Source organism: Carica papaya, chromosome 5, assembly GCF_054855325.1.
Source record: "Carica papaya isolate Zhongbai chromosome 5, ASM5485532v1, whole genome shotgun sequence".
Lineage (NCBI taxonomy): Eukaryota > Viridiplantae > Streptophyta > Magnoliopsida > Brassicales > Caricaceae > Carica > Carica papaya.
The window spans coordinates 42,336,344-42,361,457 of NC_142313.1; the positions used below are offsets into that span (position 1 = coordinate 42,336,344).

General features: G+C 33.7%; 2 protein-coding genes and 1 non-coding gene across 3 annotated transcripts; 1 reads left to right on the plus strand and 2 right to left on the minus strand.

The window, feature by feature from the left end:
* Positions 1-78: 78 nt before the first annotated feature.
* LOC110816999 (S-adenosyl-L-methionine-dependent methyltransferases superfamily protein) lies at positions 79-4,952 on the plus strand. The gene is made up of 6 exons (XM_022045388.2): positions 79-304; positions 520-583; positions 1,273-1,465; positions 1,948-2,021; positions 3,050-3,205; positions 4,599-4,952. The coding sequence occupies exons 1-6, from the start codon at positions 79-81 to the stop codon at positions 4,720-4,722; spliced, it is 837 nt and encodes a 278-aa protein (XP_021901080.1). The 3' UTR covers positions 4,723-4,952.
* Positions 4,953-5,104: 152 nt separating this feature from the next.
* On the minus strand, positions 5,105-5,177 carry TRNAR-CCG (transfer RNA arginine (anticodon CCG)). The gene has a single exon. It is a non-coding gene; the product is annotated as a tRNA-Arg (tRNA).
* Positions 5,178-5,920: 743 nt separating this feature from the next.
* On the minus strand, positions 5,921-24,577 carry LOC110816949 (thiosulfate/3-mercaptopyruvate sulfurtransferase 1, mitochondrial-like). Its single transcript, XM_088221128.1, has 12 exons — positions 24,318-24,577; positions 23,339-23,530; positions 21,988-22,047; positions 21,749-21,811; positions 19,621-19,745; positions 19,352-19,514; positions 18,245-18,304; positions 17,313-17,371; positions 9,578-9,659; positions 8,111-8,174; positions 6,361-6,428; positions 5,921-6,265 (listed from the first exon to the last, which is right to left on the minus strand). The coding sequence occupies exons 1-12, from the start codon at positions 24,414-24,416 to the stop codon at positions 6,167-6,169; spliced, it is 1,134 nt and encodes a 377-aa protein (XP_088077254.1). The 5' UTR covers positions 24,417-24,577; the 3' UTR covers positions 5,921-6,166.
* Positions 24,578-25,114: the final 537 nt, after the last annotated feature.

The window sequence follows — 25,114 nt, forward strand, 5'->3', positions numbered from 1 at the left end:
CCCTGAAGCAAACAGAAAAACGTTGATTTCTTTTTTGTCTGGAGAGTTCAAGATTCACGGAGAGGGAAGGTGAAAGACATGCTATCCTTTAGGTTTTTGGCAGGCTCTCATTTGCATTCCATTAACCTCAGCAGAACCTTGTCACTAAATATCAGTAAGAGCCTCATCCCATTCTCCCAACTAGGTTCTCTTCGCTTCTCTTCCACTTTCTCCTCCCGAAATCGTTCCAAGATTCTCTGTTGCGATGCGAGCTTTGCACAACAACACTCTCATTTCTCTACCTCCTCTGGTTCTCCCTTTTCAGGTATCCAATTCGTGTTTCATGTGTACGTTTGATTTTTTAGCATTGATGTAATGATGGTTATGAAGCTGTGGACTTTGGTTTTTGACTCCTCCAATCAAATAGAGTTTATTTGGTAGCAATGGATATTTTATTACGAAAATTCTCTTGGACTGCTGATGTTAACTGTACCTTTCTATATGAATCTGTCTTTCATGGTTGTGTTTCGGCAATTCCAGGTCTAGAGGACGATTTTGTGGGTTACGTATTTGGAAAGAGGAAGGCGACAGAAGTGGCTCACTCGTAGGTACTTGATGACCTATTCAATATGAATATTTGTTGCAAGTAATCTCTTTGTATGCACCTGAAGTTATGATGGATAGAGAAAAGTGAGTAGAAAGCAACTTTCTTCTCTTTAATAGAAAGAAAAATTAAAATCTTATCGATAGGGGAAGCTCAAAATTGTGAGTATGTAATTACCAGTGATTCCTACGCCCACAAATTCTGATCCTTTGTCTGATCCTAATACACCCAGTCAAAGAAAACATCTATAGAGCTCCTTGTAAGCGAGTCTGTAACAGAGGCATTGATCCTATTAAACGTCCCGATTTTAGGAATAAGATACATCTAGGAACAGCTGAAAATCTTGTCTTCCATTTCTTTTGGTTTGCATGTTTTATCCAACATAGTGTTCTTTTCTCCCTTGCATACTCAGTAACTTGAATCGTGCAGTTGACAGATAAAATGTTTAAGTCCTTTATTTGGAAAAGGATTACAAAGAATGAGATGATGAACCATGATAATTGAGTTGGCTGATCCATGTACATATAGTTATTGACCTCAAGAATTTTATTGAATTAACTGAAATATTTTATCAATTATGGTAGAGGATATCTTTTAAGTTTTCTTCAATATGTTGAGAGATCTACTGAAACCTTCAGTTTCCTACTAAATTCAGAGATCACTTTTCATAATTCTTGTCTTTTAACCAGGGTATGGAAACATGTTGTTCAAAAAGGTGATACAGTTATAGATGCCACATGTGGCAATGGTTATGATACTTTAGCAATGCTCCAAATGGTAGCAGATGAGTCAGGTAGAGCTCGTGTTTATGGGATGGACATTCAGAGAAATGCTTTGGAGAATACTTCATCTTTGCTGGATGAAAATGTCAAGCCAGAGGAGGTGCTATTTTTATGCCTTTTTTCTTTATCTTATGCATTGTTTTCAAATGAGGAAAGATCAAACATTGCAAACATCTGATCAACAAAGGGTATTTTTATATCAAGGAACTTAAAATTTTACTTCTGCTATATGAAATGTTGATATTAGATATTCCACAATTTAACTTCAGTTTGGTCAGAACGACTTTTTAACTTCTAATAACTTTACTCAGTAAGTGTCAACAGCTGCTAATTTGTGATATATAGCTCAGAGATCCTTTGCCCTTGGAATTACTTTCTAGGACATTACAATTTTTTGACCTAGCTTCGTGTCAGTATGTAAACACTTTATCCAGGCCATTATTCACTGACCCAGCTTTGAGTCTATCTAATTACAATTCATTTGTACTTTTGAAAACATTACATTGATCCTTCCATTCACATGTTTGCATTTATTGGATTGCTAATGTTCACACTGTTCTAATGAGTTACAATTTTATCCAGAAAAAACTTGTCAAGCTCTTTGATGTCTGTCACAGTAGAATGGAAGAAATTATTCCAGAAAAGACCTCTGTAAGGTATTCTAAGCAACTCATGTTTCTGCAGTTCTTGCTTCTATTATATAGTTTACATGACAATATGATATCAATAAAGTAATTTTCAATCTTTCACACACACAGACATATATATATATGTTTGTTTTTACATATAAATTACTTTCCGTAATTACTGTAGTGCGCTTCGTAAAACTATTACAATTCATATCTACTCAATATTTTTACTGAAGGTGTTGAGAGGCGTATTCATAAAATCTCAGAAAAGATTATACAATGGAAAATATTTTTTTCTCTTTAGGATGGAGACTGGTTACCCTCATTTGTTCTTGTGAAGTGAAGTGATCTTTTCTACCTTTCCCTCTTCAAAATCCTATTGCAGTAGTGGATGACATTTAGAATATCATGACAGACTTCCTCTGAAATGGGGCTTGGGATCATTTGGTGAATGTGATATTTGTTTCAAGACAAAAGTTGATGATTGTTGGTCTCAGAGAATATCACTTATCGGTTGGTTATGGTGCTTTTTTTTAGGACGTCTGGCTTTGTGGCATAGGATAATTACGAGAAAATATGATCTTCATCAAAAAGAATAAAATGCCAATGATGGAACCAAACATGACTACTATTCTGATTCCTAGCCGAAAACAGCACCATAAACCCTAAGTAGGCATGTTTTATCAGTCTGTGGACATGGATGTTTTATTATAAATAAGTCCCCCATTGCATCATGATGTTACATTTTTTGGTCTTTGTGAACATGAATAGATATCTAAATGATAAATAAACACCCTCTTCCCATGATGTTTGCATTGCATAATCAGATGAGAATTATTAACAATTGCCATCAATTAGTATCACCATTAGATAATATACACAGTCATGCATTTCAAGAAGATATCAAACCGGCTTTTTTATTAGTGTCATCCTGTAATTTTGTTGATTCAATGCATTAACTTTTATGTTAGGACATATATCTGGACATCATTTAGGGAAACAGAAGACTGATGCAGAACCAGACTGAATATATTTGATCTTTTTGGATGGTTTAGGCTTGTTGCATTCAACTTGGGTTACCTTCCAGGAGGTGACAAAACTATAATAACAATTTCTACGACGACTTTGTTGGCACTGGAGGCTGCTGAGAGAATACTAATGCCAGGAGGACTCATTAGCTTAGTAGTTTATGTTGGGCATTCTGGTGGAAGGTAAAATTTTCAAGTGCTCGATTCTGTTTTTGTTCGTACTTGTCATCCTTTTTCCTGCTAGCCTTGCACTGACCGGAAATTCACATGCATTTTCACTCAGTTGAGTTAACAAATCAGTTAGTTGAAGACCTCATAATTCACAATGGTTTCTAAAGTTGAAAGAAGTGAGAAGTTAAAACATGAAAGCAGAACTACTAAATTGAGGAAGTGCTGGAATAGTTCATGGTTTTTAATAAAAGTTTATGCTATTGTATTCAGAAAACAGGATCATGTGGTCTTTTAAACAGACTTCGAGAATTTTTCTTAGGGTTAGATATGAACCTCTTGCTAATATTCAAATGCAGATGGTCAGAATTAAACAGTTGTCCTCCTTTGTTCTATCCCAAATAGGTACAAGCATTAAATTCAAATCATTAAATTCTCAGGTCTTTCAGCTATGTTAGATCCAACTATGAGTTGGATAATCCAATTAAATGTACAACTGGAGGAGATTAAATTCCATGTGAATGCCATTTTAGGAGCCTTGTTTCGGCATAATTTGCAGATTACATTTTATCATTCACAGAAATTTGTGGCTTCTAATTTGTAGCCTCACCAAGTATTTAGAAAAGTAGTGCCTAAGAAGGAGTTGTTTGTCAAGTATATTTCTATAGGCCGAGCATGATTAGTAGAGATGGAAGTAAGACTTGTATAAATGAAAATGCACTCATTTTTGGTGCAACTCCTTGGTTGTTTCTGGAAGAAGATGCTTGTAGCCCATTAGAAGTGAGATACGTATATGGCATACAAAATGAGAAAACACATATACTCTTTCATTATCTTCTTTTCCTTCTTTTCTTATTTACCAATTCTGCTTCTAGATGGGTAGAATAGTTTGTATAACAAATACAAAACCATATATTACTATATGTTTATTAGTCAGCTGATTAAAATTCTACTACATAAATTTTATTAGTCAACGTAAATTTATTATAAGTTATTAATGAAAATGTAGTACCATATCACGGCTATACAAAATAATTTGTCTCGCCCAAATGGGAAAATATTTGTTCATTGTAGTGAAGGGTTTTCTGCATGTCATTCCTGCAATATATACTGCTACAACTACAAGAAATTCTTTCAACCAGCTTTCTTCTCAGTGATTTTAGTTGTTGGATTGAATGGTGCAAGTTTTCTTCTTTTCAGTCTTTATCATAGAATTATAACATGAATTTTATGTAATTTATGCTAACTATATTACAGTTCTGCATGACATACTGAAAATATGTGTGTGTGTGTGTGTGGGTGTGTGTGTATATACATATCGTGGGAAGTAATTAGAAATTGAATGAGAAATTACCCAAATGAAGTTTTCAGTCTCTAGGATCATCTAACAAATGTTGGTTTTGTACAGGGAGGAACTGGAAACTGTTGAGGCCTTTGCTTCTAAATTATCAGTTGATGATTGGATCTGCTGCAAATTCCAGATGTTGAACCGCCCATTAGCTCCTCTTCTCATTTTCTTATTCAAGAGATAAGAACATGAGTTTGATGCAAGGTCTTGTTTAGATCAAATGAAGGGTTTATTTAATCTGTAAAATTTATTTGACAAATGTATAGAATGTGTTGGGAAAAGTATTTGAAACACTAACACTAGCAGTTGGAATTTACAATTTCATCATATTTAATTGTATTGGATTTGATGGAATTTGAAAAGAAACAAGAATATTTAATTATTATCACAAATATAATCATATTTTTTACTAAATTTATTTATTATAAACCAAAAAAAATATTATTTATTGTAAATATAGATTGGTTGAATAAGAAGTTTTCCTCATGAATACAACAAGTACGTGACGGAAGTTGACGTCAGAAGTCAACAATAACTTAAAAAATATACTGAATTAAAATTAGAGACGATCGCGATGGGACTCGAACCCACAATCTCCCGCTCCGGAGGCGAGCGCCTTATCCATTAGGCCACGCGATCTTGATGTTCTACTCTAATTTCTCTTTTAAATCAAGAAGAATATTGAGAAAAATTCTTGGCTACCCATGAAAAATTCATAGGCTTTAGCGTTTAAAAACAATGGTATACTTCAAATTATATATATATACATATGTACATATTAAAAAAATGTATTCAAAGACTATGAGGGGATACAACTCTTTTATAAAATTATTTATAACCAAAATATTTATTTTTTTTAAAATATAAGAGGAAAGTATTATTATACATAATGATACTAAGAGAATACTATTTTATATACAAAGTAATTATATATCTAAAAAATGGTCAACGATACATTTTATATCTTTCTAATCTAAAATATCATGATCTAATGAAATAAAATTTATCAAAATATTTATAAAGTCTTTTAAATCTTTATTATAATATAATGCTCGATCTCTAATAAAAAAATTAAAAATTAAAGTTAATAAAATTTTAAGTCTCTCAATAACAAAATTTATACCTGTAAAAATAATATTTCCAAGAAATCGCTAGTTGCTTCCAAGAAATCGTAATCTACAAAAACTACCACGTAAAATTTATTAGCGATACGAATTTTGACAAAACGGAAAAATATTTTAAAAAATATTAACAGAAAAAAAAATTTAAGGATTATGTGGCTCGTAAGTACCTTAAATTATATCCTTGCAAATTAAAAAATTACATTATTATTGAAATTAGGTTGATTAACTAAATTAATTGAGAACGCAATAACTATGCAATTATAAAAATAAATTAATAAATTAACAAGTTTGTGAAATTGCTTCAAACTGTGTTCTGAGTTGGAGGGTTTTGGTACTTTCAAATCCCACACAAACTACTTATGAAAAAGAAAAAAATTATGACAACAAGTACATCAACCTTTATTTATAAGTACAACCTTTTTCGACAAAACGGGACACAGATTCCATTAAGACTTCATCCGGCTCATGTTGTTTCCGAACCTCCTACTGTATTACTTTCATAATTTATGAAGTAGTATCAACAGGCGTGTCAGAGTGACCTCCCCATTCAGTCCAAGATCCGTCATAGACAGCGACATCCGGCTTCCCAAGCCGGTGGAGTCCCTGGAAAGATAGATATGATCAGAGTCCTCATCAGTAGTTACAATTTAACAAGAGATTTGCTAGACATACAAAGGAGAAGGCGGAGATTTGCGTACCAGTGCAAGAATGCAAGCAGTTACACCAGTGCCACACGAAGTTGCAACAGGACGTTCCAGTGAGATGCCTATAAACCAGAGAATGTTGTCAAGATTCAAGAAGATAGCAGATGGCAAAATCGAACTCAGATCGATGCCACCTTATATCAAACTTCAATGCTGAGAAATGTAATTAAAAAATGAAATGGGATGGTTGGGCTATGTTCAATCAATTGCTCATACATGTGCTAAATTAATCTGAAACTACAAACAATGCAAGAATAATTTTCCGTAGAACAAAAACCTCATAAGATCATAATTCTTTGCACACAAAAAAAAAAATACTAATTTCAAGGAGAATGATGGAAAATGTAGCTGAGGGCTTCAAGGGAAAATTAATCTGTTTGAATTGCCTGATTATGTGAAATCCTCATGTATCCTGGCATTCTCAAGCAGTCTAGATTTCTTTAATACCTGTATAACAAATCTTTCGTACAATATCACTTCAAACCTATAGTTGTCAAGTTTATTATAGTAACAAGTAAAGAATATTTTTTGAAGATTATCCCCTCCAAAGGTACAGTAGATCTCGTAACATGTAGATAGGACTCTACACCGTAAACAGAATGTTAACTAGGATCTTTGCTTTCTACATTGTTCCAGAGAAAAGACCTTTCCTTGCTACTTCCCCTTTACATTGAAACTTCTATGAACAATTGCTATGCAGACACAAGAAAAGGGGAATTTTCCAGAATTCTCTGGACTTCATGAGGAAATAAGAAGCTCTGCAGGGCTAATGGATAGGACATGTCAAAAGTCTTGCTTTAAGACAGGTACACATTCATGGGATCAAGAAATATCAAACTCCTAGTTGCAACAAAGGTTACTACTATGTTTTTTATTTTATTCTCTTTTTTTCTAACTCCGTAAGTCGAATACCTTGTAATTCTAAAATTTGTCAGCTACACGCAATTTGCATTTATTTTATATGGATCCTAAGCATTTTAGAAGGTTGTTTTAAGTACTCTTTAGGTTTTAGAGTGGCCCAGCTAATCAGTTATAGATTTATGTCATATACCATCATAGAAAAATTTCCTGGAGTTTATAAAGACATTGATAATCTCTATCCCAAAGATAGCATCAGTGTGAACTTTTGATCCCAAACTTCTTATTTTTGGAAGATCTGTTCCTTAATTGCATAGAATTCATTCTTTCTCCATTCCAACCATGAACAGGATTTGGCATTTACCAACTAAATATGACTTGAAAAGGGTACAAAACCATGAAATGGGATGCAGGAATCTCTTTGATGACTCAAGTGTTACTAATATTATTACTGTTTATGAGGATAACATAGAACTTTGTGAACTGGAAAGGAAGTATCATCGAGGAATTTTCCTTCTTATTGGATTAAAGAAAAGGGGAAAAAAAACTTCATCTAAACACAACTCTCTTAAGGCATCAAGTGAGAAACTAGTGGATATCATAATCTTGGAATAAACTGTTAAGATATCATCTTCCAAATAGAACTTCTCAGATGTTTAACTTAAGAATCACGTAACAACTAACAACTCATTGACATAATATCATCATATGCCTAAGACCATATTAAATATTTTCCCCAGCGACAAGCTACAAATTGATTCCCATTTAGTTTATATAAACTAAAGGATTATGCATGACAGACTCCAAAACTGACAGCCAAAATAAATTAGTGACTGGATGAAAGTGAATACATCATATACAAGAAGACAAAAATTAGAAGATTTACCTTCTTGATCAAATCTTTTCTTAAGTTCATCTACTGGTAATAAGGTCTGTGATTCATCCAACATCTAAAAAGAAATAGCAAACATGTTAAATGAATTATGCAGCCCCCAGTTCTCAAGGTATTCAATATTATGCTATCTTACAATGTTAGAAAAGATGATGAACCCCAAGCAGATGACAATCAAATAAAATGGTACTGCTGAAATTCACAATTATATACCATAAAATACTTATAGCAGTTATCATTGACAATAAAGATAATTAATTTATTTTATTGAAGTGGTGCAGATTATAATCAAATAAATTGACGAATAAGAGATACTTTCCAGAATACTTTCTTGGATTTTTCCCCATTTCAGAATTGTAATTCACGTCTGAAAGAAGCTTTATATCTTATTAAGTTGTTTTTCGTGTCAACCAAAGGAAGAAGAAATCATGTTGTTTCCATCAAAGTCACATACAACTCATGTTTTGAAATAATTTTGCAAATTTATGAACCAAATTGTGAAGAAAAAGTAGTGGTTGTACCTAATTGTAACATGGTGCATAATACGAGAATTCTGGAAAAGATTTTTTGATAATAAGAATTCATGTTACCAAAATAACTTTAGTGGACTTTCTTGTTAATATCACCCTAGAAAGAATATATTGTTGGCCCTTCTATGTATGATGGTGATAAGGGCCACATTCTTACCTGTAATATTAATACCCGGCTAAACACAAGAAGAAACTACAAGTAATGGGTAAAATTATGATTTTTACTAGTGATAAGGTTTTATTTAATTCTTTAGGAATCTTATTAGGATTTCTAGTCTCAATTAGATTGGATTAAATTAGACCTTACAAATACTCTGTGATCTTTCCATATTCAAGAAAGTGCTATATTTAGATTAGTTTTATTAAAAATCCGATACATTTTGGGTATCATTGGGTAATCTTCTAAATGACATGCAGAATGATTAGCTTCCCAGAATAAGAAGATTTCATCTTTATGCGGCCGATTCCCTTTTGTACGGTTTTCCTTTCTGGTTCCTTCGAAACATGCTACTATATATACCTATGAACTGTGTATTATAGTGAGATGAATGAAATAATCGCGTTTGATTCTGGTTAAACCTCCAGTTTCTAAGCAAACTAGTTCCGATCATTGTGTAATGAAATCATGATTAAGCAACGGATCAAACCTCATCTTAAGTTCGATGCATAAGGAATTCTAAGAGTTATGCCCAGTTACCTTTCTGTTATTTTTCCTCCTCATCAAAACCCAACTAATTCTTAGGATAGATGTCTAGATTTTAACCCCTCATCTTCACAAGGGCAGATTAACCCATCCCATGCCAAATCCCCTTTTCATCTTTATCACAACCCCAAAACAAAAGGGAAAAGGAACAAAAAAAAAAAAAAAAAAAACAATTTAGGCTTCAAGAAAACCAAAGATACCATTGAGCAAAAAACTAGACATTTTTACCTCACGGAAAGGAATGCACTTGCTACCCGGTACATGACCACTCCTTACACCTTTACGGGGTTCTAGAGCAGCACCATCAAACCTGCCGATGAATTGGATGTTGATCATAGACAATAATGAATATTGTGAAAAAAAAAAAAGTTATTACCTGGCTACTAATAAACACACATAAGCATACAAAAATTCCATATGGGGACAATGGATGGGACAATGGATATTACATTTTGACCTTAAACCAATCCCTTTTCATTTTTATGTACTGAATGACACAAAACAACCTGACAATGATATGTTGGCAGAAATATCAGTAAGTGAGACAGAGAAGAGAAAAGAACAGAAGGAGAACCAATTAAGGAGGAAGATGTACAAAGATTGAAGGACAGATTATCATCCCCATAATTAGACACATTTAAAGAAAACAGGAAGCTGAATATAACTAGCATAGAAGACTAAAAAGGTATAATAGGAAACTAAATCCTAAAATAGATAAGGGAATTCCCATGCAAATAGCACAAAGGAGAAGGTACACAAAGAAAAGGCATTTACATATGCTTGAGAAATGATACCTGTCATAACCATAAAAGAACCAGTTGTGGAGAATGAAGAATGAATTTCCTTGAATAATGGGGCCCTATATATTCAGGTTTTATGAACAATAAAAGGAAACACTATTAATTATCTAAGAAGAGTAAATTACTAATATATTATTTACCCTACATACTATAAGAATAAACTTTCCAAAACTTCCCCTCAAACTGGCAAATAAATATTGTTCATTCCCAGCTTGCCAATAATAGTATGCAACCCAAGATTACTTAATCCCTTAGTCAATACATCTGCAAGTTGCAAAATAGTAGGTATGTACATTATGCATATCAATCCATTGTCTAACTTTTCCTTAATAAAGTATTGATCAACTTCAATATACTTCATCTTGTCATGTTGTACAATGTTGTGGCCAATACTAATTGTTGACTTATTATCACAATATAGTCTCACAGGGGCCACCCCACTGAATTCTTCAAGTCTTCTAAAATCATCTTCAACCATTGGAATTCATCCACCCTTCGGACCATAACTCTAAACTCTAACTTAGCACTGGATCAACATACAACATTATGTTTCTTACTCCTCCAAGTCACTAGGTTTCCTCCAAAAAAAGTACAGTACTAGATATAGAGCTCTTATATCAACTAATGAACCTACATAGCACTAATATATACTTCAAGAAGCAGACCATTATTTTTCTTGTACATAATTCCCTTTCCTAAATTACCCTTTAAGTAGTGAACTATCTCATAGGCAGCTTAGAAATGCACTTCTCTGCCCTATATATAAATTAACTCACTACACTCATTGCATACAATGTCTGACCTTATATGTGATAAGTATATCAAGCTTCTCACTAGTTTTTGATACATTTCCCTTCTCCACCTTTGCGAGTCCCAACTTGCGATTGGGATCAATTAGTTTATTAGCCGGCTTGTATGCTAAGTTGTCAGTTTTCTTCAAGAGATCTAGAATGTACTTTTACTGAGCTATAAATATGTCGAGCTTAGAGTAGGCCACCACTATTCCGATGAAGTATTTGAATTTTCTCAACTCTTTGATCTCAAATTCCTTGACTAGGCATTACTTGAGGAGCAATTTCTCTCCTCCATCATTACATATTACAATTATATCATCTACAAATACCATAAGATTGACTCCCCTAACTCCAAGAGTTTGATGGGTATGAACCTTGACTATGTCTGAAGTTCATAGAAAGCATCACTCTAGCAAATCTCTCAACTCATGCTCGGAGAGATTGTTTAAATCCATAAAGTGTCTTTTGCATACCTTATTCTCTTCTCCTCCTTTGGCAAATCCGCAGTAAATATCCATATAAATTTCCTCTACTAATTCTCCGTACAGAAAAATATTTTTCACATCAAAATATTCTAACTGCCAGTTGAAATTAACAACTAGAGATAATAAGATACGTACAGTACTCATCTTTGTAACAAGCACAGAGGTCATTTGATAATTATTAGAATATTAAAAAATATATTACGAAATATTCTTATGTAATTATTAGTTGATTTCCTATCATTAATAGGGTGATTTACGTTTCCATATATAGATCTTTCTTCAATGTATATATACTCCTAACTCTATGTAATGAAAGATAAGTATTATTCAGTATTTTTTTTCCCTAACCGCTTACATCGTATCAGAGTTAGGATTAGGATTTCAGGGGTCAGATTACATAAGACCAAAAAAAAGGGTTGAACAACCCATTCCCGGTGCTGGAAGAAGTGAACCACCGGTCTCTGATCAGTTAAGAGCGCAGTCAGTACAGCACGCGGGAGGAGCTGAGGAGGCTGTTTGTGCGGTGGTTTAAGGCTGCATGTGTCGGGTTTGCCGAAAGAGGGTATTCTCATGTGTGTTGGTTTCCCGTTCGAGGACAAAAGCCACAGAGGAGCTCGGTCAGCCGGTTCTGTGCACGAAACCAAAAGGCCGAAGAGAAGAAAGCCAGGGCGGAGCAGATCGTGCGATAGCAAGCGATTCTCCGTTCTCCGGCGCGATTTGGGGCATTTCTGCATTAGAATTCTGTGGTGATTTCCGGTCGAAATGAGGTATTTTAGTAATTTTCGGCGACGGCATGTGCAGCAATGCGTGTAACTCCGATGGTGACAATATGGTCTTCTTGGTTTCCATGTGTGAGAAGGTATTATATTTTCTCAGAATTTCTAGTTTATTTGCAGTATTTTTTGAGTATTTCTGACTGTTATATTTTGAGTATTCTAAAAAGCATTTTTTGTAATTCCTATATTAAAATGGATAATAATATTGTCTGTTATTACTGTCGTAAAAAAGAACATATAAAACAGTATTATAAGAAATTGCATAATCACAATCGAATAACATAAATCGCTAATATTGATGTTGCTACTGCTAGCTCATTTTATGAAAAAACTATTATAATTTTAACTGATGATTACGCTAAATTCACTCAATATTAGAAATTTTTAAATAAATTTTATACTCTTACTGAATCAGAGAAAAAATATCTTATCTCCTCCAACAGATGGGTGATTGATTCTGGTGCTACAGATCACATAACAGGTAATCCTAATATTTTTTCTAGTTTTCAACCACACAAAACATCTTTTCCTGTAATTATTACTGATGGGTCGACCTATAACATTGTAGGTTTCGGAACTACTTTTTCCTATAACTAGTACCCTATCATCTGTATTAAATCTATCTAAACTTGCCTTCAATCTAATTTTTGTGAGTAAGTTGACTAAAAATTTGAATTGTTGTATTACATTTTTTCCTGATTACTGTATTTTTCAAGATCTTACGACAAATCAGATTATTAGTAAAGGAAATATATCAAATGCTCTCTACATTCTTGATACCTGGATGACTCGATCAGTTGTCTGCTCTAGTGTTATCTCTCCATTTAAAGCGCATTATCAATTAGGACATCCTTCTGTGTTGAAGAAGTTATACTCTCAATTTCATGATGTATCTTCACTAGATTGCAATTTACAAAACATCGTCGTAGTCCGTCAAGTCCAAAAGCCAATAGACGAACTGAGTCTGCTTTTAAGTTACTTCATTCTAATGTTTGGGACCCCGTCCTATTCCGTCCAAAACAAGTTTTAAATATTTTTTTTACTTTTGTTGATGATTTTTCTCGAATGATTTGAATATATTTTATGAAAAATCGTTTTGAAGTATTCTTTCATTTTTGTACTTTTTGTAATGAAGTGAAAACACAATTCAATATTTTTGTGCATATATTGTGAAGTGATAATATCAACAAATATATGTCTAACTTATTTTAGAACTATATGACTCAACACAGGATCCTTCACTAATCTTCGTATGTTGACACACCATCTCAAAATGGAGTCGCTTAGAGAAAGAATAAACATTTATTTGATACAGCTCGAGCTCTCTTGTTTCTAATGCAAGTCCCTAAGCAATTCTACATTGATGTTGTTTCCACAACATGTTCTTTGAGTAACCGTATATCATCTTTAATACTTGATGGAGATGCTCCTTTACAGTCTTCTTTTTCCAAAGAAGTCTTTATTTCTGCTGCAACCTAAGATATTTGGTAGTACTTGTTATACTTGAGACGTGTGACCTAGTGTGACAAAATTGGACCCAAAAGCCCTTAAATGTGTATTTTTAGGATATTCTAGCCTTCATAAAGAATACTATTGCTACTCTCCAAATCTCAATAAATATTTAATATCAACTCATTTGTTAAAACCTCATATGTTTTGGAATGGATACAGTATTTAGGCTCAAAAGAAATCTTTATATGCTAGAGAATAGTTTTCAAAGAACACAAGTTGGAAATTGCATTCTCTAGTCTCTTTTTTAAGTGCAATATGTATGTCAATAACAAAAGAAAAGTGATTTTCAGAGTTTACCTCACTTTCGGTGCGCAATTCAAATTCTTGAATCTACTTCGTACAAAGTCGGAGTTTTTCCTTCTCGAATACACTTAAGTTAAACGTGGATCACGTATGGGTTAAGGTTTAGGTTCATCTTCTGAGGCTTAAGACCTAGGCTAATTTTGTGAGTTTTGATTTTGTGGTGAAGTGATGAACTCAAATAGTATAGACAAACTATTTAAGGGTAGAAAAGGAATGTCAAAAAAAAAAGTCTCTCTTGTCTCCTTTATTTTCCATTATAGTCTTCACCTAAAGATAAGTTTGTCGAAAACGACACGGTCCCAACAAAGTTCATATCAATGAACGCATAAAATCTCTTTCTAGATAGGATAGGTGTTAAGACTTATATCCTTTCTGGATAGATGAATATCCCCACAAAAACACACTTAATGACCTAGAGTCGAGTTTACCTCTTTGAGATTGATGTATGCAAACATAGGCAATACACCTAAAAACATAAGGAATAAGGTCATTGATGACTCATCTCTGGAAAACATCTAGCTAGAACCTCCATTGGACTTTGGAAGTCTAATATTCTAGAAGGTAACCAGTTGATAAGATATGTGGCAATTAACACAACTTCCCCGCAACTGTATTTAGGTAAATTGCTTTGAAACCAGAAGGAATATGTGATAGTAAGCAAGTGCTTGTTTTTTCTTTCTACGGCTCCATTTTGTTCTTAATTATAGACACAATAAGATTCATGTACAATTTTTACCTTTTGAAAGAAGAAGGTTAATGTTTGATTAAGGTAGTCTTAAGCATTATTAGTTTTAAAACATTTAATTGTGACCACAAAATATGTTTTAATCATGGAACAGAATTGGGAAAAATACAAGTAATTTCTATTTTAGATCTCAATAGGAAAAGCCAAGTAACCTAAGTACAGTCATCAATAAAAATAAATAAATCATCATGCTCCAAATATGTTAGAAATATTATAGAGACCTCAAATATCAATATGAATCAATTGAAAAGGAAAATCACTTCTTTTATTAATATAAGCAAACGATATTTTACCAGTTCATATATATTCCAATGTAAACTTTTATAGTTGCAATTAGAAAATAAAGAGGGAAATCCTTAAGAATAAAGAAAGAAAAAGTGTCCTATTCTCTTGTGATAGAACCATAATTTATCTAATATGCTAGTAGAGAGAGCGATATTGGGTATGTCGAGTGTGTCAAGGAAATATAATCCATCTCAAGCCTTACCCCGTCCAATCGTCCTCTCTAAATTCTAGTCTTGAAATTTTACAAAGGGAAGAAGAAGAAGTCGGTTTACAATTAAGGTCATGAAACAATTTGGTTACTAATATAAGATTTTTATACAATTTAGGTACATAGAGAACATCCTGAAGAGTGAGATGAGAATTAAAATTTATGGTTCCAAATCTTGCTACTGAGATTAGCAAACCATCAGTGGTGTAATTTTTCTATTACTGGGACATGGAGCATAAGTATTAAACAATTTAGATGAATCTGTCATGTTCATTCGCTCCTGAAACTATAATCCATGAAAAAAAAAACAAAAGATTTACTTGAAACATTTAAACTATGGAAAATAGAACATACTTGAATGTGCTATTGAGACTTGCACTTTTAGATTTTTCAAGTTGCTCAAGTTAGGTCTGTAATCGCTCAATCTCTACTTTGAAAACAAAGGTCTCAGCATTCTTCTTCTCCTAAGCTACATATGTCTATCCCTGATTTTTCTTGTATCCTCAATCCTGGCTAGAAGTGGTTGGCAGTCCTTCGTATTTTTCAGAAGGTACACGAGATTTTCTCTATTCTCTCCGCTAGTAACTAAGGTCTCACTATGATATGATTCCTTCCCCAGTTGATGTGGTTTGGAACCCTTAGTACCATTTCAAAGTTATCAATTATGTGGATTCAAGCGTAACTCCTCTTCTATTCTATTCTGCACTAATCAAGTATATTATCCATTCAGGGACAGCATCACTTCCTAAAAATTTCTCAAGTCCTGCCATAAATTGGTAGGCTCCATCTTTCTTAACAAATCTTTATAAGGCTATTGCACCTTTGCTACTTTCCATATGATACTGTGATATTGATCAAGTTCCTACCACAAATCTTTCAGAAGGTTCACATATCCTGTGACCGTCTTCTTGTCCTGTTTAGTCATCCAGGGCTTCACGATCAGGTCATACATCCGAGCTGCATCTTTTCCCGGGAAGATGTTTCTCTGGTTGAATCTCAAATGTCAGTTGCTGTAGATAAACACATAACTGGTTTACTGATCTTCGGTATCATAGAGTTCTAGACATGTCATAACCATCGCCTTCATCCCAAACATCAAAATTAGGATCTCCTATCTTTGGTCCAGTGACAAGGAGATGACCTAGCTTTCCTTTGCCCTTGAGGGTGGTCCAAATTAGTAGTGACCAACTCAAAATAATCTTTATTATTAGAACAGTACGCAGTCTGGATTAACAAAAATTCACCACTGTTTTCTGTTGAATTCCCCATAGAGAAGCTTGTGCCAATGGATTAAAACATAACATCAGACATCTTGCAAAAACATTGGGGGAAATAAGACTACTTAAAAATTAAAAAAAATAGAAATCATCGGTTTGCAACTGTGGCGTGGCTGAGTGGTGGCTGTGTGAACCTGAACCAGCAGGAGGCAGATCCGCGGCAAGGAGCAGATGTAGCGATTCTGCACGAATATAGGTGGAGCATGTGGTTTGGCCGGCTGGAGGCTACGCACGCGGCCATTTTCAACTGGCTGAGACAGGTTGTACTGCTGATGGCAGAGGAGGCCCCACCTGGTTGCAGAAGGAGCCGTGCTTGCGACTCTGTTCTCTCTAGTTGCTACCGACAATGAAGGCTGGCTTGATTGCTGACGACCAGCAGCTGTTGCAGTCAACGGCTGGGCTAGGTGGTTGGCTAGTTTGGTAGGGGGAAGAGGATGCGGCAATGACAGTTGCCCTCCTAGGGTTTTCTTATTTCAGCAACGAAGGTCGAATAGAGTTTGGAAAAGAGTATAGGATTTTTTTTAACATATCGCTCTAATACCATGTGGAGAATGAAATATGAATTTCATTGAATAATAAGACCCTATATATACAGCTTTTTATCAACAACAAAAGGAAACACCATTAATTACATGAGGTGGGTATATTACTAATATACTCCTTTTACCCTACTCACTATACAAATATACTTTCTAACACCAATGATAAGTACTCACTATACAAATATACTTTCTAACACCAATGACATGCAAAAAAAGAAAAAGAAAAAAGAAGTTACCTAGCCTTTGAACGTGCATCTATATGTTGATGACTCTTCTCCTCAATGTTTTTTCTGACCTGGAAAAAATTATAACAAAGAAACATAAACTAAATACATGGAGTTCTGTTCAAATAATAACCATGTCATGTAGGCAGTTTCTTTACATTCAATTACCAAAAAGGCTAATACTTGTAATAAATTACCAAGTTGACACACAAATATTTCGCTTATCCAATGCAGGGAAATCTTTATATTATTCTTTAAGGAAATTTTTTACCAAGTTCACTGTTCATGGCACAAATATCAAATATACGTGAAGTAGAAGCTAGGCCATCCATCCAAATTCACTCTTCATAATAACAGCTCATAATTGACAACCTACTGAGGTATACAATTAACTTCAGCATAACTCATACCCTACATCCCCCTAGCTTAAGAACAAAGGTTATATAGTATCCTTAACAAATGAAATTCCATGCACTATCTACTTCCTAAATGTGCAAGTTCTGCTTCATGTTGGTAAAAGAGAAGCAAACTGAAAAGAGAAAAACGCTGATTAAAGATGTTTTTTAGCCATAAATCCTTATATCACAAGAGTTTGTCCCAGGACCAAATTCTGGATAGATTCCCTTGGAAGCACCATAGACCCCCATAGAATTCTGGAGTAAAATTTCAGCTTATGATATCGTGTGCTCTTTGAAATCATTTTTTTTCTTTTTTTCTTTTTTAATAGAAGAAAACAAAATATCGAGATCATGAGAATAAAATACAACAAAAGAGGATGAGACATCCCCCCAAAAGAAGTAAAAGAAATAAAAGCAAAACAAAAGACCCGATGCTCTTTGAAATCCTCATCACTGAGGACCACCATAGTTCAAGGATTTCCAAATAACATATGCATTCAAGCAACTTTATCACTAAAAAAATTTTCTGAACTAAGACCAAGGCACCTGCTCAAGTGTCCAAAGAAGATGTGGCTGAAACTTCGTCTGGAACGTGATTGGACCAACCTGCAATATCGAGACATAAATAACTTATAATCAAGTGGATAAAATGACCTCAAGTTCAATAACAAAATAAATAAGTATTTACCTCAAAATCTTTTCTAGATGAGTAGTATTTGCATGTATCCTAAATTTTATATATCACCATAGACATCCACCAGAGAACTAAGTAGTTTATTTAGCTTACTATCTTACCATGCCATCCAACCAGAAGAAAGAAAAGGATAACAAACCAACCAGTAGTAAAGGATAACAAACCAACCAGTGGTAAAAGGATAACATAACCAACCAATCTAAAAGACCAAAGTCTCCGTCTTTATTTAGGAGGTTAAGACTTCACTCAACAAAAATTCACTGGAATGCTCTTGCCTTTTAACCAATATCCACATATTAAACAATCTTATGAGAAGAATAATCATATTAGGCACACATAAAAACACACACACAGAGGTCAAGAAAAAAGAAAAGCCATAAAGAAAAATGTGAACAAAAAGTATTGATGAGATTTTAATACCCAAATTGAGTGAAAGCCGAAGCCCTCCTAGTTCACGTGAAAAACAAACCCTAAAAGACTTTGTTCTTTCCTTGTGATGCCCAGTACTTATTTTCTATTGTGTATGCACATTCAACTTTCCATGGAAATTCTGATATCCTTACCCGAAAAAACTGTAACTCAATTTTCTTTTTGATTCATCAGATGCTTTTCTTTTCTTTTCTTTCTCCCAGGGGAGAGGGGCTAAAACAGCTAACAAAAACCACAGAGCAACACTAACATCCATAATATTTGTCCTTGTTGCACCATTTCCTCTGACCAACTATAACGATTTGTAAATGATCATCTACCTTTCGAAGTAATCATGGAATATTTACCACAAAAGATATTCAAACATTTTATAATATGCAGTGGCCGAATATGAATAAATTGTAAGTACATGAGATATACACAGAGATATAAATAGCACATTTCAATTCATTGTCTTCATCATCAGGAAACTATAAAGGGAGAAAAGGAAAAGATACAAAAGAAGTTAGGTCAATAAATTGTGAACTTACCGCCTGTCCCTGGTACACCTTCTCTATTGCTTCACTAGCAGCGCTAGCCTTCAGAATTGCATCACTGGAAGCACTAGATTCAACATCATATCCTGAAGCACGCCATCTTGGCAGGCCTCCATCTAGCACCCAGATTTTGTTATGTCCAAAGACTCGGAACATCCTTTCATGTATCAGTAGATCAGTTTGCATTGATTTAATTAGCATGTGCATAAACAGATTGCACGCATTTCAGGAGGGTTTAAATGTCAACAAAAACCAAAACTCACCACCATACACGAGCTGCACTAAAAATCCCCTTCCCATCATAAACAACCAACCCATCTTTGTTATCGATGCCAAGAGCAGATGCAGCTGCCACAAAAGCTTCCTCCGAAGGCAACATGTGTGGTAACTGGTACAGGTCATCACATTAATAAAGAAAGAGGACAAAAGAAGATTAATAGACTGCCAAAATTCTGGCAATAATTACATTACGTAATGGTTTCATGTGATATTACAGTTATCATTACTCAAGGTGCAAACTAGTACGTGACAAATTCATTAATGATAAAAGTACTTTCTTTGATTAATACTGCTCCTGTAATAACTGGTAAAGGAGAGGGAGACAAGGAAGAGAAAATGCTCTATAGTCCTGAAATGCTCCATTAGTATCATAAGAAGAAGCTACCAATGAAAATTTTAAATCAAAAATACAATGCATTGACCTTACAGATGAAATATTAAACTGAGGATAACTGCCGCTATGATGGATGCTGTTGCTTCACAATGAAACAGGATAAGTATACACATCCATGCATCAAAGTGAATGATAAATGAAAGAAACCAAATTAAGAATGTCAACAAGTCCAGAATGCTCCATTCATGCCTTAAGAGTAAAAGCAAAATATATGAAAGAAAAAGATCGATTTATGTTAAAGATATGAAATTGATGGCGCATAGCCATAATAAGAATTTGTTTATTGTTGAATTATTTTTATTTTAAGTTTATTATTTAAGAGTTTTATTAGAGTTAGGAGTTCATTCTTGCTAGTAGTATTTTCTATTTGTATTAAAATTAGTATTCTTAATTCTATTAGTTTAGTATCCCCAAATTTAATTATAGTTAGAGAAGTTACTTAGTGATTATTATAAATCTCTCTATAAAGCTCACGCATTGATCATTCAAGTATTCAATAATAGCTTTAAGAATTTCTCACAATTGATTGTGTAACTCAACTAATTCTTAGGTGTAATGCCTAGAACCCTAGGTCTAGGTCTTTCCCCAATTTCTTAGTAAGCAAATTAAACCCTAGTTTGTCCTACATCAATGTGGTACCAGAGCTAAAAGAATCATACATTCAAATTCTCCAAACCCTACACCCAAACGATCCTAAACCCATCTGGAAAAAAAAAATCGCCAAAAAAAAAAAATTCAAAAACCCTAAAACAGACGTCAGCACTGTTCACCAGCAAACCAACACACTCACTGGCACAAGCCCCCATAGCTGTTGTGTCTTGTAAATCTACAGTTCTACATGAACGTAGAAATGAAATGTCGGCTTCAACCACAAAGCATCTCAATCTTCCTACAGAACCACATCCACAACCATACAAGGTAGCATGGATTGATGACACAGCAATTCCAGTAACCCAACAATGTTTGTTTCTTAATTCTACTAGTTAATTATTTCTTAATTCAATTCTAGTTAGAAAAAATTACTTAAACATTATTACAAATAACTTAGTAAGTTTCACTTATTAATCGTTCAAGTATTCAATAATAGTTATGAAAATTTCTCATAAATGATTGTCTGACTCAATCAACTCTTAGGTGTATGCCTAAGAACCTTACGCGTGACATCTAAGTTTTTTTTCCCAATTTCCTAGTAGGTAAATTAACTGTAGTTTGTCCTACATTAGAAATTAAATTGAAAATGCAGCCTCTTGCACCCAGGATGCTTTTGTCTCATGGAAAGAGGGTGTTTTTCTGTTTATATGGATAGATATGCAAATAGCAATTATTATGTGAAAAATTTCAAGCACACCCATAGTTACATAAAATGCATGAGTTCAATTATGCATCAGTTAGTCCCAATATTCAAACTTTCTTCGACCAAAGAACAAGTATTATCAGAAAGGGCGTGCAGAAACTTATTATATACATAAGTAGATAGCATGCATTCATGTAGTATGAAAATAGACAGATCCTTAGGTTTGTATTATAGATAGATCGACAGATATAGAGAGTGAGGGAGAAAAAGAAAAGAGAGTACCCTCAGAAAAGGAATTCATATGAAATCAAGGATTAAAAAACCCAGCTACTGTGACTTTTTCAAAAAAAGAAAAAACAACTACTATGATCATTCACAAGTGAAAACAACCAAATTCTAATAAGAAATAGCAAAGACATCTTACATTGGTTGTTTGATCTGCTATCCCATCTATATCAAAGAAAAGAGCACCAGGAATGTGAGCAACCTATTAGCAGGGGAAGGTATTAGTCAAGAAGAAGCCAAAAACGAAAACGAGCATGCCAATGAGCATTTTTTACAAGTTAAAAGGCGTAATATTGGTTTAGTTTCAAGAAAAAAGTAATTTTGAAGATTAACATCGTCACTTTTCTGTTTAAAACAACAAAGTGGAAACAAAGTTACCTGATATTCTTGGATCGGATTCCTCTGCTCATCTGGCATGTACCAGGAGGCATCCAATACCTGAATAAAAAACAAAATAAATTAATAAAATGATCACAATATTTAGTTTCATAAATTTTAAACACATATAAATAATCTTCCAACAATAAGAATCTTGAGGAAATCATATCTGCCTTAATGTTAGCAGCTTAAGATTTTATAACCTTTTACACCATTTTTCCTGGTTTAAGTAGAATATATCTCTTAGTTGTTTTTTTAATTAAACAAGATATATTATGAAGGAAAGAGAAGAGAAAAGTACATCAATGAAGGATAAGAGATACCCCACAAATGAAGAGAAAGAGAAAAAAAGCAATAATCACCACAACCCATTCTCTTTGCAAAATAGACAGAGATATATTCCAATAGTACGCACACACCTTAGCACAGAGCAAGGTCAGAAAAGTTGACCTATCACAAAAAGTAGCAGCAGCAAGAAATAACCTTTAAAGAGCCTTGCATTTCTCTCCAAATACAGCAGCCACAACCACAGTAGCGGAGATGCTTAATTGTTTTCCATTTGATTTCATTATCTTTTCTCTCATAGCATTCAATCTTATCTTCTTTTCCGATCTCTTTTTTTCCTTTGTAAGAATTTCACATCTGCACTCAAATGCATACAGAAGGTCCAAATGGCCATACTCGATTCACATGACATGGTCTAGGCATTAGAAATGCCTTTGTAAATCAGGTGGAAAAATCAACCATTATTAAGTGCAAAGTCAAGGCATTTGGTATTGCTGATTGACCAACTTAGAAGTGACAGACATGGAAAGTAAATTCATTTGATGACATTATTCCTTGTTCCAGCATCAAATCAACTCAAACAGTACAGTCTCAGGTTTGAAGCTTGAACAACATATGAAACTATACCAAATTAAATACATGTAAACATGTGGGAGATACATGCCAAAGAATGCAAACTTCAAATTAATTCCTTCTTCCTTTGAGGCACAGTGCTTCATACAAAGAGACCAGGTCCTCTCATGGATAGCTTCAGGCTTTGTAAGCAAACTAAAATGCTATTTAAGTAAACAAGTAAGGCAGTATACAAATAGTTGAAGTTATGCATGTAAACATGCATGTTGTATGTGTATACAAAAACAAAGATAACATAATTAAAAGTATGGACACGCATGCGTTCAGGCACCACACAACCAAACACATAAAAATATAAGTATTACATATTCATGTGGTTACACCGGGTCTAGATATAAGGACCAGGAAAAGAGAGAAACTGTAGGGAAAAAAGATTGATGGTTGTTTCCAACCGAATAGGGGCTAAGAAGATAGTATACCAAAAAAAAGTTACCTTTATATCAGGCTCCCTAAGGTTAGCATGGAGCCAGTCAACTGAAACAACAGGTTCATTGACGGGTATAGATAATGTTGAGAAATCAGATTTTCTTCCCACTCCTGCAGAAGCCATAACAGGACAAACTAAACCAGATGTCCTATAGGCTGTATAGGTGGAACCAGGCCGGGAATGAAATAGTCTCTTATTCTGCAAGTAACAGGAAAAACCATATAAATGTTTTGCTCAAAGTTTTTCATAAAAAAAAATCCTCAAATAGAACAAAAAGATTCAGGGGATATATTTAGGCAACAAAAACCACCTTTAGAAGCAGAACAGTTTCTGTCCTTAGTTGTTTAAAAAAAAAAAACAGTTTCAGTCCTTAGAAAAAACCCCCCTCCACCCCCCCCTCCCCCCTCCCAAAAAAAGAACTACAGCTGTTTACTTCCACACACTGCCTTCATGTGCGTAACAAATGGCACCTAGTCAGCTATCCTGACCCCTTGGCGTCCTTCAATTAGAAAATTAAAAGTACAAATAAACAACAACAGAGAAGCAGAGAATTGCAATTTCACTTTGTAACCTGAAAGGGCAAGATACGCTCTTCCTTGGGCAAGAAAGTTTGCTATAGCTCAATGCTGCGAACTCCAGAAAGCATACAATTGAAAATCACAGCATAAAGACTGTAGTCTTGACTGCAACAAAGTCAGTGTATTTACTAAGGAATTGTTGCATTTATAAAGCCCCTCACCACCACCGAACAACAAATTCAAAACCCTATTTCTTCCTCCCAAAAGCCACCATAAAAACCAGCTACACATTAACAAAAACCAATCGCATTCATTGCTCAACAACATCCAATAATCAAAAACCGAAATCAATCAACACAATCGCATAGATTCAATCAAAGGAAAATCCAAAACCCAGAAACTAGGCGACGATCAAAACGAAATCCAGATAAACAATTCTCCTCAAATGGAGTGGCTAGGAAACTTACATTGAGGAGAGAGTTGAAAATTTGAGGTTTATGCGGATGAGAAAGTGAGTAAATCAAGCGGTGACTCGCAAGGGACCTGGCTAAAAGAGCTGATGCCATGATTCACTCAGAGAACATGTAGAAAGTGATTGAAGATTTTAGAGAGGCAATTTGTTTGTCAGATTCTGAAGTTTGCATCGATATTATATTGTAGCCGCTGTCGCTAGTCTGACGTCTGGGTTTTAGGAGAGCTCTTAGCTACTACGCACTTTCAGTCCTGAGCAGTCTGTATTTAAATATATACATACACGTATAGATATACGGTGCTTTCTCAACAATATATTACGTAACATCATTATGTTATTTACTGAGTTTTAATTTTATTAAATATGTAAATTTTTTTATTTAAAAATTATATTATTTAATTTAATATGTTTAAAATTTAATTCATTAAGATATTATTATAAATATACATATAATTGTATTTTATTTTAATGAATATAATAAAAATAATTATTATAATAATTATATTTTTTTAATTAAAATAATGACAATAAATGAATACTCGACCTGACATTTCCTTCACAAAAATATTAATATACTTTTATTTGGTTATATAAATTTATTGTATAATATTATTTTTTATTTATTTATTATTTTTTATTTTTGTTTATTTATTATAATTATTATATATATAATTATTAATTAATTATAATATTTATCATAATTTTATTCTTAAAAATAATATCTAATATTTCTTGTATATGTACAAGAACTATTAACTATAAATCTAATAAAATAATCTCAATATTCCTTAG

What these genes read in the sequence shown, in the direction of transcription:
- LOC110816999 (XM_022045388.2), top strand. Translation starts at nt 79, where the DNA reads ATGCTATCCTTTAGGTTTTTGGCAGGCTCTCATTTGCATTCCATTAAC. An exon ending in GCGACAGAAGTGGCTCACTC is followed by an intron (nt 584 to 1,272) that starts GTAGGTACTTGA and finishes TCTTTTAACCAG; the next exon opens with GGTATGGAAACATGTTGTTC. An exon ending in GTTGGGCATTCTGGTGGAAG is followed by an intron (nt 3,206 to 4,598) that starts GTAAAATTTTCA and finishes GGTTTTGTACAG; the next exon opens with GGAGGAACTGGAAACTGTTG.
- LOC110816949 (XM_088221128.1), bottom strand. Translation starts at nt 24,416, where the DNA reads ATGGCATCAGCTCTTTTAGCCAGGTCCCTTGCGAGTCACCGCTTGATT. An exon ending in AGTGCAGCTCGTGTATGGTG is followed by an intron (nt 19,515 to 19,620) that starts GTGAGTTTTGGT and finishes GATACATGAAAG; the next exon opens with GATGTTCCGAGTCTTTGGAC. An exon ending in AGTGCATTCCTTTCCGTGAG is followed by an intron (nt 8,175 to 9,577) that starts GTAAAAATGTCT and finishes ATTTCTTTTTAG; the next exon opens with ATGTTGGATGAATCACAGAC.